This window comes from Abrus precatorius, unplaced genomic scaffold (assembly GCF_003935025.1).
Source record: "Abrus precatorius isolate BTA unplaced genomic scaffold, Abrus_2018 Scaffold11, whole genome shotgun sequence".
Classification (NCBI taxonomy): Eukaryota; Viridiplantae; Streptophyta; class Magnoliopsida; order Fabales; family Fabaceae; genus Abrus; species Abrus precatorius.
The window spans coordinates 28713091-28729404 of NW_020874303.1; the positions used below are offsets into that span (position 1 = coordinate 28713091).

General features: G+C 31.6%; 2 protein-coding genes across 2 annotated transcripts; one reads left to right on the forward strand and one right to left on the reverse strand.

The window, feature by feature from the left end:
* Positions 1-1587: 1587 nt before the first annotated feature.
* On the forward strand, positions 1588-10014 carry LOC113856262 (seed linoleate 9S-lipoxygenase-2-like). The gene is made up of 10 exons (XM_027488010.1): positions 1588-1819; positions 2130-2416; positions 2560-2797; positions 3124-3441; positions 3673-3758; positions 3921-4022; positions 4153-4457; positions 4556-4819; positions 4979-5319; positions 9409-10014. Exons 1-10 carry the CDS (start codon positions 1588-1590, stop codon positions 9822-9824), a joined length of 2589 nt encoding a protein of 862 aa, XP_027343811.1. The 3' UTR covers positions 9825-10014.
* A 1048-nt stretch (positions 10015-11062) lies between these two features.
* LOC113854776 (seed linoleate 9S-lipoxygenase-3) lies at positions 11063-15125 on the reverse strand. The gene is made up of 9 exons (XM_027485991.1): positions 14909-15125; positions 14416-14702; positions 14012-14252; positions 13247-13570; positions 13057-13142; positions 12826-12933; positions 12403-12707; positions 12064-12327; positions 11063-11816 (listed from the first exon to the last, which is right to left on the reverse strand). Exons 1-9 carry the CDS (start codon positions 15123-15125, stop codon positions 11063-11065), a joined length of 2586 nt encoding a protein of 861 aa, XP_027341792.1.
* Between the last annotated feature and the right edge of the window lie 1189 nt (positions 15126-16314).

Below are 16314 nucleotides of genomic sequence, written 5' to 3' on the forward strand. Positions count from 1 at the left end.
TTGAGTGTAAATGATGTGCTCGCAAACTAATGTACTGCTCTTAGAAAAAGATCTAAGAATCAGTTTAGAAAAAGGATTCGAAAGAGGCCCAATTCTATAATATGGCAAAAAACAGATAGTAAGAGGTCTAGGAGAGAAAAACCATGCCTTTGACTCACAATTTGGTATTATATTCTATGCTAACAAGCAAGTGAAAAGTCGTTCAATGTGATCTTGGTGGTCAATGGCACATGCATCTACTGTTAAATCATAATGAAGAAAATAGTTTATTTTGATAATAATAGGTGAGAGAGGCTGTGACCTGTCAAATTATGCTCAATATATATATATACATTCCAGAACATCAATCAAAAGGAAACCCACACAAGGAGAAAATAAAAAGTGGCAGTAGTAAACAAAAAAAACAAAAAACAAAAGAAGCATATAAAACTCTAGTTCGAATGAATGGAGAGCGACAAATCCCATGACTGTCATTAGAATTTTTATGAGCCAACAGAATAAAAATGGCCAACAACATTATCTGGTGTATGCAAGAGATATAGATATAATTATTACAGATAAACTACAACAGTGGACTAAAACTAGATGATTCATGCTTTATATCTTTGAAATAAATAACACTTATCGAGTGTAATAGAAGAGATGGTCCTTAATAATGGTCTATGATTGACGCACACACTGAACATAGGTAGTATCTAATAAAATTTCAGAAAAATGATTTTAAAAAACTTGATTGATAAACTACATTCCTTATCTTGAGAGAGGAATGTCTTGGCCTTTGAGCATCCTGAAACTTTAATAGCAGAAGCTACATCAAATGGACTCTACGGTACTCCAGGTTAATGGAATCTCATGCATCATTATCACATGCTCAGTAGTGAAGGATTCAAAATTAATATTCTTATAATTTTACAGGAGATTAGAGAATTGTGCTCTCCTTATCTCATGGTGAGTACTCGTCAACCTGGGGAAATTTACAAGACTGGATTTCTATCAACTGTGCGAGGTATTTTATTACAAGAACTTTGTAAAAAATAAATAATTAAATAAACATATTTTTGTCTTCATTATATTGCCTTCGTATTAAATCTTATTATATTGCCTTCATTATGGATGTGTCATTCTTGCATGCGGTCCTAATGACACTTGCACTTGGCGTCAAACTAAATCACATGCAAATTCATTATTCTTCGGTTCAAGTATGCCTCTTGTCCTTCTTGCATGGAATCGGTGTGACACCTTGCATGCTGAGAACTAAGTGTTCATCATCACCTGCGATACATATCCAATTAATTATTAGCTATACTTATAGAATAAAGGAAAAATATAATTTATATTATTTAATATATATCATGTTAATACGTCATTCAAAATGTTAATAATATAAAAGACAGCAACTAATTAGCATCCACAGAATAAAGTAGTATACACTTCGTAATAAAAATGCACCTAAGAATAGCTATAAATAGCCAGCATAGTTTGGTTGGTTTTCTCACAAGTCATAGGCTTTTTCCCCCCTTTTTCTTCATATTCTCTTATTTTGCCAAATAAAAATAGTAGTGTTGGTAGCTTTACGAAGTAGCAAAGATGTTTTCAGGGGTGACGGGAATCATGAATAGAGAACATAAAATCAAAGGGACCGTTGTGTTAATGCGAAAGAATGTGTTGGACTTCAACACCGTCGCTAATATTACCAGTGGAAATGTTGGGGGACTCATAGGAACCGGTCTCAACGTTGTTGGTTCCACAGTTGACAACCTAACTTCTTTTTTGGGCCGTAGCGTCTCACTCCAACTCATTAGTGCTACCAAGGCTGATGGTTTGTTCTTTCTTTAATCCGTTTCCATTATCATCCATAAATCATCACTTTCCAATTAAAAAGCTTCCTTTATATCATAGCCAAATATATTTATATATATAGTTTAATTCATGCACAAAATTTAAGTGTTGTTGTGTTATTTACTCATAAAATAAGAATTTTATTTTGATAATTTGTAATAATTAATATTAGTTAAATGTAAGCTTTTTATTAAAGTAAAATTCTAATTTTAATTAGTAAATTATTAACGAAAGTTTTGTTCTTAATTAACCTATTTGGGTAACTTAATTATGTGTGGAACATTTTGTAGCAAATGGAAAAGGAAAAGTTGGAAGGGATACGTTCTTGGAAGGTATTATTTTCTCGTTACCAACTTTGGGAGCAGGAGAGTCTGCATTCAATATTCATTTTGAATGGGACGATAGCATGGGAATTCCCGGTGCATTTTACATAAAGAACTACATGCAAGTTGAGTTTTACCTCAAAAGTTTGACTCTTGAAGACGTTCCAAACCATGGAACTATCCGCTTTGTTTGCAACTCATGGGTTTACAACTCAAAACTTTACAAAAGCGAACGCATTTTCTTTGCCAACAATGTAAGCTATTTACGAGTTTATAAAATTCAATATAAATGAATGGCAACTACTGCATACATTCATATTCATATATGTATGTATATATTATGCAAGTTGTTGAACTTTACGCTATGAATGATAAGACTAATTTAATGTTAATGTAGACGTATCTTCCAAGTGAGACACCACCTCCACTTGTCAAGTACAGAGAAGAAGAATTGAAGATTTTAAGAGGAGATGGAACAGGAGAGCGCAAGGAGCATGATAGGATTTATGATTATGATGTGTACAATGATTTGGGCAATCCAGATCACGGTGAAAAGTTTACTCGCCCAGTTCTTGGAGGATCTACCCATCCCTACCCTCGTAGGGGAAGAACTGGTCGATACCCATCAAGGAAAGGTTAGTTTTTTTTTTTTTTTTTTTTTTTTTTATGTTTCCATTACTAAAATAAATTTGTATAACGTGTGAAGTTTCAGTATAACATTAATTGATCCGTCGCAAAAATATATATAACATTGGTTTTTTAATAATGTTTGGTCCGCGGAATTAAACATATGCATGTATCATACATATTTTAATTGAAATGATTGATGTAGATATTAGAGAGTCTTTATATATCAGTCCATAATTGCTTTAATGGTACAGTTATATATTGGTGTAACATTACAATTTTGTGGGCGATCAAAGTTTTTATTTTATTGTTGTTTACTAATGAATTTGAACAGATCCCAAGTGTGAGAAACCAGGCGAAGTTTATGTTCCAAGAGATGAAAATTTTGGTCACTTAAAGTCCTCAGACTTTCTTACATATGGAATAAAATCTTTATCTCAATACGTGTTGCCAGCGTTTCAATCTGCTTTCGATTTGAATTTCACGCGACCAGAGTTTGATAGCTTCCAAGAGGTGCGTGACCTCTATGAAGGTGGAATTAAGCTACCTACCGACGTAATTAGCACAATTAGCCCCTTACCAGTTATCAAAGAACTCTTCCGTACCGATGGGGAACAGGTCCTCAAGTTTCCACCACCTCACGTTATTCAAGGTGTGATAATTATATTATATCTATATATATTAACAAAAATATTTTTGAACATACATTAAATGAAACACTTGTACTTGAAAAAAAAAATATGAAACACTTGTACTTGAATAACCCTTTGGGCATGCATTTTGTATCGTAGTAGTCATATCATATTCAAAACAAATGCAAACTTTTGCTTTTGATGAAGTGATTCCATTTAATTAATGATGAGTTCCTTTGTTATTTGAGCAGTGAGTAAATCTGCATGGATGACTGATGAAGAATTTGCAAGGGAAATGCTTGCTGGTGTAAATCCTTGCGTAATTCGTGGTCTTCAAGTAGGTTCAAATATTTATTGCCAAACGTATCGATTGATAAAATCGAATTTAATACCCATGTTAAATTAGTTTATATTTCTAGTAATGACCATCTGATAAAACTGAATGATATAGACAAATATTTATTATTTCTACATGATATTATTCTTTAATCAATGGTAGGAATTTCCTCCAACAAGCAATCTAGATCCCACAATCTATGGTGATCAAACCAGCAAGATAACAGCAGATGTCCTTAACCTAGACGGGTACACAGTGGACGAGGTAAACATATTTAAGTGTCTCATAACCATGCCAAGGACTTGTTACACTTGAACAATACATTTCCACTTAATTAACTACAGTTGGTGCCTATATTATGATTAATTAAAATTAATTTTAATTTGTGGAACAGGCACTTGCTAGCCGGAGGTTATTTATATTAGATTACCATGATATATTCATGCCATATCTGAGGCAGATAAATCAGACTTATGCCAAGGCTTATGCTACAAGGACCATCCTCTTTTTGAAAGAAAATGGGTCATTAAAGCCAGTGGCCATAGAATTAAGTTTGCCACATCCTGGTGGGGATCAATCAGGTGCCATTAGTCAAGTTATCTTACCTGCAAATGAAGGTGTTGAAAGTACAATTTGGCTACTAGCCAAAGCTTATGTGGTTGTAAATGACTCTTGCTATCATCAACTCATGAGTCATTGGTATAAATTTTTCATTGCAATCAACATAAACATTCTGTGTATGTGTGTGTGCATGAAGTGTACGTTATGTCTGATTTTTTATTTTTATTTGTCCATAGGTTAAATACTCATGCAGTGATGGAGCCATTCATCATAGCAACAAACCGACAGCTTAGTGTGCTTCACCCAATTTATAAACTTCTATCTCCTCACTATCGTGACACCATGAACATCAATGCACTTGCTAGGCAATCTCTGATTAATGCTGATGGCATAATAGAGAGATCTTTTTTGCCTTCAAAGTATGCTGTTGAGATGTCTTCAGCGGTTTATAAGAATTGGGTTTTTCCTGATCAAGCACTACCTGCTGATCTTATCAAGAGGTAAATCTCTATAAACATTTCACTACAAAATGTGACTTAGATTGGCAACATGTTCATATATATTTTGTTACAAAGCATAACGATAATATGATATGGTAAATTTACAATTAACTGCTGATGATGTTAATAATTAACATATATGTAATTTACTTGTTTTAGAGGAGTGGCAGTTAAGGATTCATCTTCCCCACATGGACTTCGTCTTCTGATAGAGGATTACCCTTATGCTGTTGATGGATTAGAGATATGGGGTGTTATTAACACATGGGCCCAAGAGTATGTCTCGTTGTACTATTCAACAAACGATGATGTCAGAGCTGATTCTGAGCTCCAACATTGGTGGAAAGAAGCTGTAGAAATAGGTCATGGGGATTTGAAAGAAAAGCCATGGTGGCCTAAGTTGCAAACACTTGAAGAGCTTGTTGAAATTTGCACTATTATCATATGGACTGCTTCAGCCCTTCATGCAGCTGTTAATTTTGGACAATATCCTTATGGAGGTTTGATCCTTAACCGTCCAACTCTTACAAGAAGGCTGCTTCCTGAGGAAGGCACTGCAGAATATGATGAAATGGTTAAGAGTCATCAAAAGGCTTATTTGAGAACAATTACACCAAAGTTTCAAACTCTCATTGACCTTTCAGTGATAGAAATATTATCAAGGCATGCTTCTGATGAAGTTTACCTTGGACAAAGGGAAAATCCACACTGGACCTCTGATTCAAAAGCATTACAAGCCTTTCAAAAGTTTGGAAACAAGCTCAAAGAAATTGAGGAAAAGCTCTCAAAGAAGAACAATGATTCTAGTCTGTGCAATCGAAGTGGGCCTGTTCAAATGCCATACACTTTGCTTCATCCTACCAGTGAGGAAGGGTTAACTTGTAGAGGAATTCCTAATAGCATCTCTATCTAAAGGAACCTGTGGTTTACTTTACTATTGTACGTACCTACCTTACAATAAAAAAGACGCAAGACTACTAGAAATGTATCTTATCTACTATTTAATCATCGTGTGTATTCAATGCTGTATTTGAGTCTTCGATTTGGTTTTGGTTTGCAAATAATACAAGCAATGTTATTTTGTGTTTAGCTTCTGTCATGTTTTTATGGTTATATATTTTTCATTAAATTTTTTGAATCTGGCTACTTTCTCTACCTTGAAATGGAGAATGTGGATTCTCTAACTTTGTTGTGAGAAAAGTCATTGACTTTGGGTGAATCTGGAACATTAATTTCAAATTCAGTGGATAAGATTTTACCATCAATATGTCAACACTGCCGTATAACCTTCAGCGACTAAGATTCTTTACACTAACGCTTGAACGAGTACAACAAGTTACAACACATCCAAGCATTTATTTAAACAATTATATACCTTACAAAATTAAACTATTTTGTTAGAATTATTTTTATATATGTTTTTATCATAATTGTTCGATAAAATTTTTAGCATATTATTTAATAATATTTTTTGTTTTTATAAATATTTTCTTTATTATGTTTAAATGTTTTATATGAGAAAATGTGTATCAGTAAAAAAAAAATAAGTATTAACTTCAATTTTTAAATATTAATCTGACAAAATCAGAATATATTACTCTTAAAACTTTATACTTTTTATCTAATTATAATAAATATTTAAGGAACTAATGTTTATAACTTATTTTAAAAAAATTATAATTATAATATTGAATCGTGAGATTCGTGTCGACGATACTTCTAAATATATTATATTATTTAACTCCAGTCCGCGTTGTAATTCAGTTAATATAGCGAACTGGATATTTTATAAACTTTATTTTCTCAAACTTACTATTTTAGGTGTCTATCGTTTATAATTAAATAATTATTTACAATTAATATACATCTAACTAAATCTTCTGTGTATTAAAGTTCATCGTATACGTTAAAAAAATTACAAATTTAACACATTATCAAAATAAAATAAAATCTATTCTATATATTATTGAAATTTATTTTTTGATTATGTATTAATTAATAGTTTAGCAACGATATAAAAATTATAATCAATTTATTTTTATTAAATTTAAAAAACACACGCAAGCAACACAATTTAATAGTGTTATTATTGAGTCATAAAATATCATTCCTATATCTCCCTAAGTTAATAGTTTGTATGATCTTTTTCTAACATGCGTCCAAATTTAATTAAATATTTGTTAGTTAAGTCCTTGCCTATCTAACGATAAATAAAAGACGAAAAAAATGTTTAAAAAGTTTTTTAAGAAATATAAAGAATAAAAATATATTTTGTATATAATGCATTTGATATTATTTTTAGTTATTTTATTTTTCATTAAAAATATTATCTGAAATTAAAAATCATAATTTTTTAATAAGATTATAAAATAATCTTTTATTTCTCTATCACATTATCTCATGTTTTCTTTTCTCTTTTGTACTTTACCTTTCTTACTTGTGTGAATTATAGCACTTTTTTGTTATATAAATATATTTTCTTAAAATTTATTACCTGTATTTGTAGTTCTTTGTTCAAAAAGATGAAATTATAAAAATTAAAATAATTTTTTTTTGTATTTATAGTTTTGAGAAGGAAAGAAATTGCGAAGTTAGAGTGAGGCGAGGCTGGCGAAAAAGAGAGAAGGGGTGGGGTTGGGGAGGGATGTAAAAAGGGTGTGAGAATAAGAAAAGAAAAATTAAAGAGACTTTTGTATAATTAAATAAAATATTTTTAGGAATTTATTTATAATTATATAATTTTAAATATAAAAAAATAAATAATATGACATATTGTGTACTGTTAAGAGTGAGCTGATTTTTCATCAGCTATTTCAGCACTTTGACAGTAGTAATTAAATTTTAATTTTTTAGAATTATATTTTGACTAAAAATTTTATAAAAATTTATTGTAAAATATGCTGATTGAGAAAAAAATATAATTAAGCCAAGAATTTAATATGTTGATATTTTTTTTTATAGATATAATGACGCAATTGTTTTTAATTTTGTCATGCAATCATATCGAGATAGACCAAAGAAACTCCTTTAAATTTGGACTGTTCGATTTTTCTATTGGTTAGTTTCTATAATTATGTTTTGGAAGTTGGTACAGTAAGCATACCAAGACTTGGTTGATGCATACAAAGACATAAAGATAATATATGTTTACTTTTATGATACATAGATAAAATGTTATTAAGTTTTAAATATATTATAATATTTTGTTTTGAATTATGTAATACTATTGTGATAATAATATATACATATGTAATTAGTTAGTATTTAGTTATATTTAAAATAATATTATTCGTTAAAATAAAATAATAACTAATTGTCAATTATATAAAATTTTAATTTAAAAATTAGTAAAATTTTAATTAAAAAACCATTATAAAAAAATTGCAACATATGTTTATTTTATAAGAAACTATAATTATTAGGTTTTTCTAAAAACTAATAAAAATTTTCAAAAGAATATGATATGCATTTCTTGATTACTATGATAAGACACTCTTAAGCATGGTAACAAATATTGAACACGTAAGATGAATTCAGTGTTGGTAATTAAAACGAAAAACATAACAGTGAACATTATCCATTTATGTTTCTTCCATGTGAGTGTCTCTATCTTTCACTTGCCATATGGAAAACGCATCTGAAAAACCCATCTGATATGGCACTATTGGTTGTTGTTCTCTACAAATACTAAGCATCCTTTGGTTGGGTTCCTCACAAGCCACAATCTTAATTAACGAGAACAGTGATTGTTGTTGGAGAAGGTATATTAGCAAAGAACAAGATGCTCCCAATATTCCACAAGGGTGGTCAGAAGATAAAGGGCACTTTGGTGTTGATGCGCAAGAATGTGTTGGACATAACCAGCATCACCGATCCTGTCAAGGGCATCGCCGACACCGCCATTAACATCATTGGCTCTGCTGTTGATACTGTTACTATCTTAGCATCCCATATCTCCATCCAGTTGATCAGTGCTACCAAGAATGATGGTAATTCATTATTATTTTTCTCTAATCTTTTCATCACACATCATCCCCTTCGTAATTAAAGTATGAAAAATGTGATTGATTACATGTATTAAACAAACATAGATATGATGAAAGTAGATTTAGGATCTTAACTTTTGTAAATATAGATAAATTTGGTCGACGGAACAATAATTACTAAAGATTTAACTTCTTTTAAGTTTTAACAAGGGTAATTTTAAAAATAAAAAATGTAAATAGATATATTCAAGTATTAACCATCCCACCCTAAAACAATTGTGATGGTAAAAAGCTACAATGAATAATTTACTCTAAAAGGTATACAGCATACATTAATAATTTACTCTAATAGATATGGGCAGCCATCAAGTCATGGGTGGAAGAATATGTCTCTTTTTACTACCATTCAGATGATGCACTTAAACAAGACCCTGAACTCCAAGCATGGTGGAAAGACCTTGTGGAGGTGGGTCATGGTGATTTGAAAGACAAGCCATGGTGGCCAAAGATGCACACTCGTGCAGAGTTAAGTTTCAACTACCCTCATATGGATTGCTTCAGCCCTTCATGCAGCTGTTAACTTTGGACAATATCCATATGGAGGTTATATCCTTAATAGGCCAACTCTTAGTAGGAGATTCATGCCAGAGCAAGGGTCTGCTGAGTATGCTGCCTTGGCTAAGAACCTTGAGAAGGAGTTTTTGAAAACTATTACTGGCAAGCAAGAGACCCTTATTGACCTCACTGTTATTGAAATCTTGTCAAGGCATGCTTCTGATGAGTTATACCTTGGTCAGAGAGATGGTGGTGACAATTGGACTTTTGATGCTGGCCCATTAGAGGCCTTTAAGAAGTTTGGAAAGAATCTTGCAGATATTGAGCAAAAACTCCAACAGAAGAACAATGACGCTTCATTGAGAAACCGCTATGGGCCAGCTAAGATGCCTTACACTTTGCTTTACCCTTCTAGTGAGGAAGGGTTGACTTTCAGAGGAATTCCCAACAGTATCTCTATTTGAGAGCTCTATGTTGCTCAAGTCCCATGTTTGTTTCTAAATAAAAGTGAAGTAGAGGACCTATGTATGGTTAATGTATGTATTTGGGTTGGTGGGATGTTTTCATGTTTGGTAATAATAAAGAAAGATGTGTTTGTGTATAATGGAAAAGTAAATAAAAGTGACTGTGTGTTTGAGCTATACTAGCATTGCAAGATGGAATTAAAAAAAATATTCTTAATTAAGATACCACCATCTCAGTTATAGTTTACGCTTGAATATCTGAAGTTTGTTCATACTAATTCTCAAAACTAGTTTATAGCAAAATATTTGCTGAGACAATCTTAACACATTTAACCCTCTCATTTTGTTTTCAATAATTCAAATTTATATATATATATATATATATATATACTTCACTCTACAAGATTTTTCTAAATGACAATAGACTATAAACTCATGATAAATTCTTCACTCTATTTTACTCTATGCAAGTTAACTACATTAATATTTTAATTGAATGTATCATTTAACCACTTTTAATGTTAAATACTTAAATAATATCTTAACAGAAGAGACACTTGTAACAAAAACAATAATTAGATATCAAATATTTAAATTAGGAGATAATGAAATTTTTTTAATAATTTAAACATATATTATCCAATTGTTATAATAAATACTTGAAAATTGTTTATGTATCTGGAAAAACTAATCAATTATCTCCAAAAGGTTCATAGAAGCGCGAGTGTCGCTCTACTAATATCTGTTCGTGATTTATGTTTGATTATATCGGAGATTAAAGGAGGACAGTCGTGAAAAAACAATTGAATTTATAAAATTTAGAATTAACTTATAATGTGATTAAATAAGTTGAATGGACAAGATTTGTGCACTTCACTCAATAACTTCAGAGGATCGAAATCTTTAGTTTAGAGATATGAGCTACCCTTGAAGTCGTCTAAATATGTAGCGATGAATTCCTTTGTACCTAAATTAAAACACTTTTTCTTTATGAAACATGTTAATAGGATTGAGGGTGTTGTTCTATGTGGACACAATCACCCAATATGAGCTAACACTGCACATAAAACATAAACATAGGTGCTTTTATTATTTCAAAATATTTTACATAAACAACTGCTTTTATTAATGCCAAAAAGTAAAGCATTCAAACACGCTAAATTACCAATGAAGGATTTTCTATTCCTTCACTTGTATCTTTATTCCAAACCACAATGCTTAACAAACTAGAGACCTGATCATATAGAGATACTATTGGGGATTCCTCTAAAAGTTAATCCTCCCTCACTAGAAGGAAAAAGCAAAGTATAAGCCATCTGAACTGGTCCATGACGATTTCTCAGCTTCTCATCATTGTTTCTGTGTGAGAGTTTTTGCTCAATTTCTGCCAGCTTGTTTCCAAACTTCTTGAATGCCTCTAATGCCTTTGTATCAGATGTCCAATTTGGATTGTCCCTTTCACCAAGGTACAGCTCATCAGAAGCATGCCTTGACAAGATTTCTATAACAGAAAGATCAATAAGGGTCTGAAGCTTTGGTGTAATTGTCTTCAAGTAAGCCTTTTGTGGGCTCTTGATTAGCTCTTCATACTCAGCAGAACCTTTCTCAGGCATGAATCGTCTACTAAGAGTTGGACGGTTCAAGATTAAACCTCCATAAGGATATTGTCCAAAATTAACGGCTGCGTGAAGTGCTGAAGCAGTCCATATGAGGATGGTGCAAGATCCAACTAGATCTTCACGAGTTTGCATCTTAGGCCACCAATGCTCATTTTTCTTGTCACCATGACCCACCTCTACTAGTTCTTTCCACCATGCTTGGAGCTCAGAATCTTGTCTAAGTATGTCATCTGATGTGTAGTACAAGCCAACATAATCTTTGACCCATGTCTTGATAGCATCCCATATCTCAAGTCCATCAACAGCATAAGGGTAGTCCTCTATCACAAGGCGAATGCCATGAGGGGAAGATGGATCCTCAACTGCCATTCCTCTAAATCAAAATTTAGAGATATTAATCATATAACATGAAAAGCGACTTCAATTTTATGTCTTCAATTGATTTTTCTATATAAGGACAAAACTTGAGTGTTATTATTTACTGATCAAAATTAAAATTTTATTTCAATAATATTTAATGTTAAATACAATTTTAATTAAAACATTAATTAAAGAACAACACATGAATTTTATCCTTTTCTAATTAGTTTATGTTTCTAAGAAATGAGAATAAGAATTACCTTTTCAAAAGATCAGCAGGTAATGCTTGATCAGGGAAAACCCAATTCTTGTAAATTACAGCAGACATTTCCATAGAGTACCTTCCCCACAAAAATGTTTGTTCTATGATACCACCATCATTGACCAGGGATTGTCGAGCAAGGGCATTTATATTCATGGTGTCACGATAGTGAGGGTATAGGAGTTTATAAATTGGGTGAACAACACTGAGATGCCTGTTTGTTGCTATGATGAATGGTTCAACAACTGCATGAGTATTTAACCTGTTTTCCATGAAGTGGTATTAATAATCAATTTATAGATATATAAAATGATTTATTTTATAAAAAAAATTATACCAATGGCTGACAAGTTGATGATAGCACGAATCATTCACGACTACATAAGCCTTAGCTAGTAGCCAAATAGTACTTTCAACTCCTTGATCTGCAGGTAGATAAACTTGACTAACAGCACCAGATTGATCTCCTTGAGGATGTGGCAAACTCAACTCTATGGCAAGTGGCCTTAAATTTCGATCACCGTTCAAGAAGAGAATGGTTCTAGTTGCATAAGCTTTTGTGGAGGTTGAGTTTATTCGCCTTAAATATGGCATGATTGAGTCATGATGATCTAGTAGGAAAAGTCTCTTGTTTCGGATTGCCTTTTCAACCAAATATAATTTAGTCATTATTATATATTGGAACAACGTTAAAAAAACATAAAAAATAATATAATTCCTCAAATAAAATTTTAATTTGAATCAATATCATATTGTATACCTCATCAACAGTGAGCCCTTCTAAGTTAGGCTCGAGGTGTTCTATGGTTATCTGACTAGTGTGATCACCGTAGACTTGACTATCCAGCTTGCTTCGTGGTGGAAACTCCTGCAGTAATAAATTTAGAAATAATTGTAAGAAAGTATTTATGATAAATTGTGATCCACCATTAGGCCATCCTCAATAGCAAACTAAACATGTTAAGAAAATCTAACTCTTGATAAGGCTTACCTGAAGGCAACGAATCATGTTTGGATTTACACCAGCAAGCATTTCTCTTGCAAATTCTTCATCAGTCATCCATGCAGACCTACTCACTGTTCAAATGATAGAGAATAACCATTGTCCAGTAGGATTAATTTAGAAGATATGTTGTTGTAGGGACTTTTTGGATGTGAGTAGTTTTTAAGATGTGAGATACCTTCAATTACTTTGGGAGGAGGAAACTTGAGGGCTTGTTCTCCATCAGTTCTAAGGATTTCCTTGAGCACAGGTAATGGACTAATCTGGCTAAGTATATTTGTCGGCAACTTAATTCCACCCTCATAGAGTCCATGAACTTCATCAAAGCTATCAAACTCATTGGGTGTGAAATTCAAGTCAAAAAATACAGATTGCAAAGCTGGGATAACATTTTGAGATAAAGATTTCAATCCATAAGTAAGGAAGTCAGATGACTTCAAGTGACCAAAAGCTTCATCTCTTGGGAGATAAACATCATTGCTCCTACTCTCGCTATTAGGATCTGTTTAATAAATATTATAGAATTAATTAGCAAGAATAAAAGAAGAAAATTTCAAACTTGTAACTGAAAAACTATTGAAAGTTCAATAAAATAATTATTTCTAGGTACTCCTAAATATTGACAATAAGTTACTATAGACTATAGTCATCCTTTATATTATGTTGACATTCACCCAACGCATGCCAATTCAAATAATCTCACGTGAATTCTTCTAAATTCTAAGTTAAACTACACACATGTTGGTCTATCTTGTGTCTTCACACGTTGAACTTTACTAATTAGTAAAACAATTGTATATAAAATTGACGGATCTTTACATGTTAATGATACATTTATGCTAAAGAATAAAATTTCTTAGATTTGGGTTAAGGCCTAATTCAACTTTATTTTAATCATATATATGTATAATTGATGTTTGTAATCGACCAAGAAAAGCCTAACCTTTTCTTGTTGGTCTTCTACCAGTTCTTCCCCTGCGAGGATAAGGATAGGTGCTAGACCCTCCAAGAACAGGACGTGCATGATTTTCACCTTTGTCTGGATCTCCCAAATCATTGTAGACATCATAATCATAAATCCTATCCCATTCTTTGCGTTCTCCTGTTCCATCTCCTCTTAAATTCTGCAACTCTTCTTCTCTATACTTAGCTAATGGAGCTGGTGTTTCACTTGGAAGATATGTCTGCCACATATTTTGTCAATTTTTTTATTAATGCCTTTAAAGCTTAAGAACTTCAAAATAAATAACACATTAACACGTGGATAGAAAAGTGGTAGAAAATAACTATAGTAAAGTTTTAAAGATAATATTGAAGTGTGAATATTACTTGATAGTGAAACATCACCTGGTTAGCAAAGAAAATGCGATCACTTTTATAGTGTTTGGCATTATAAATCCATGAATTGCAAGCAAAGTAGATGCTTCCATGATTTGGAATGTCTTCAAGAGTCAAACTCACAAGGAAGAACTCAGTTTGCATAAAGTTTTTGATATAAAATGCTCCAGGAATTCCAATGTCATCATCCCATTCAAAATGAATTCTGAATGCCGATTGGCCTGCTCCCAAAGTTGGTAATGAAGATATGATCCCTTCCAAAAAAGTAGGCTTTCCAAGTTTTCCTTTTCCATTGGCTACCGTAAAAAAAAAAAATTCAATAAAACAAACTCAAAATCAAACCAAAGTAAAATCAATATTACTTCAATCATTTTAAAACCAGTCCTTACAATTAAGATTACCATTTTTCTAACTTTTAAATATTGAAATAAATAGAATTGCTTATAAGTGGAAATGGGAAAGAAGTAAAATGAAAAAAAAAAAAAAAAGAAAGAGAAGAAACCACCAGCTTTGGTTGCACTAATCAACTGAAGAGAAACGGATCGACCCAAGAAGGCAGTGAGAGTATCGAGTGCAGAACCAACAATGTCAAGACCTTGCCCAATAACTCCCCCAACACTCGTTATGCTATTGACATCCAACACATTCTTTCTCATCAACACCACTGTTCCTTTTATCTTGTGACCCCTATGGATCAACCCCGTCACACCCGAAAACATGTTTCCAACCTCTCTTCACAACCTACCAACACTTTCTGCCACTATCTTTTTTCGGCTTTGCTTGTGAGGAGCTCAAGCGCACAATGCAGCTATTTATACAGACCAACACTAATGTGTCAACTGTTAAATGCGTGCATGGTAACAATGATAGTGCTGATATTTTTATTCTTTTCTTCAAGTTTTTAACTTATGCACGTTACATTATATATTAATTATTATTTTATTTGTTTTTTCATATCTTTATTTTTTATCACGTTACATTGATTCATTTGTAGTCGATGTGCGGGTACTGTGGATGGATTAATTAAGAATTAAAAAGTTGAGAACAGAAACTCAACTTTTATATTGCTTGCAGATCTAAATTTAAAATTAAAAAAATGCTAAATTCTACTGAATGTCTTGACAGCACTGCATGCATGCATGCTTTCTGATGACACGTGCGGACACTCATGTACTTTGATGAAGAGCCACTTGGCAACACTGAACAGATGTCAACACCAAAATCACAAACAGTGCACCACAGATACCACAAATGCGGCGACCGAGCAAATCTTACTTCTGCTCTACTATTCTTTTTTTTATCTTAATAATCAATATTTTAAGTAACAGAATTAAAAATAAAAGATGATGCTTTTTTATTGAAATAATAACAAAATATATTATTTTCAATAAATATTTATATAGATCATTAATTGATATTTGTTTTTAACATATAACTAGTCGACAGTTTTGAGTTTAAACATATTAAAATTAAAAAAAGAAACATAAATTTGAAAGACTGTTTTTTTCCGACGATAGACATAGAGAAGCGACTGCGAGTTTCATCCGTTCTTTTCTTTTAAAATTAATGTCAATTTTATTTATTTATATACACATTTAATAACTTGATAATTTATTATAATAATTACTTGTGTCAAAAAAAATTTATTTTAATTATCTTAAATTCGTGATCGTGTTTGTATGTTTGAACTTTCAAACTATCCATCAAGTACGGAAATAAAATAAAAAAAGCAAATATCTCAACCGTACAAGATTATTTATTGTTATAAATTATTGAAAAGAAAAATTAACACAAGTTCATTGATCCGTTTTATATATATATATATATATATATATATATATATATATATATACACGTGGGGTATATTTTTTATATTGTTATAAATTTAAAAAAAAATTACATTAAATT

Excerpts from the sequence above, each read along its gene's own strand:
- LOC113856262 (XM_027488010.1), top strand. The coding sequence starts at position 1,588 with ATGTTTTCAGGGGTGACGGGAATCATGAATAGAGAACATAAAATCAAA. Across the intron at positions 2,798-3,123 it reads TCGATACCCATCAAGGAAAG|ATCCCAAGTGTGAGAAACCA; the intron begins GTTAGTTTTTTT and ends GAATTTGAACAG. Across the intron at positions 4,458-4,555 it reads CATCAACTCATGAGTCATTG|GTTAAATACTCATGCAGTGA; the intron begins GTATAAATTTTT and ends ATTTGTCCATAG.
- LOC113854776 (XM_027485991.1), bottom strand. The coding sequence starts at position 15,125 with ATGTTTTCGGGTGTGACGGGGTTGATCCATAGGGGTCACAAGATAAAA. Across the intron at positions 14,253-14,415 it reads GCATTTTCTTTGCTAACCAG|ACATATCTTCCAAGTGAAAC; the intron begins GTGATGTTTCAC and ends AATATGTGGCAG. Across the intron at positions 12,708-12,825 it reads AAGGGCTCACTGTTGATGAG|GCAATCCGAAACAAGAGACT; the intron begins GTATACAATATG and ends TTGGTTGAAAAG.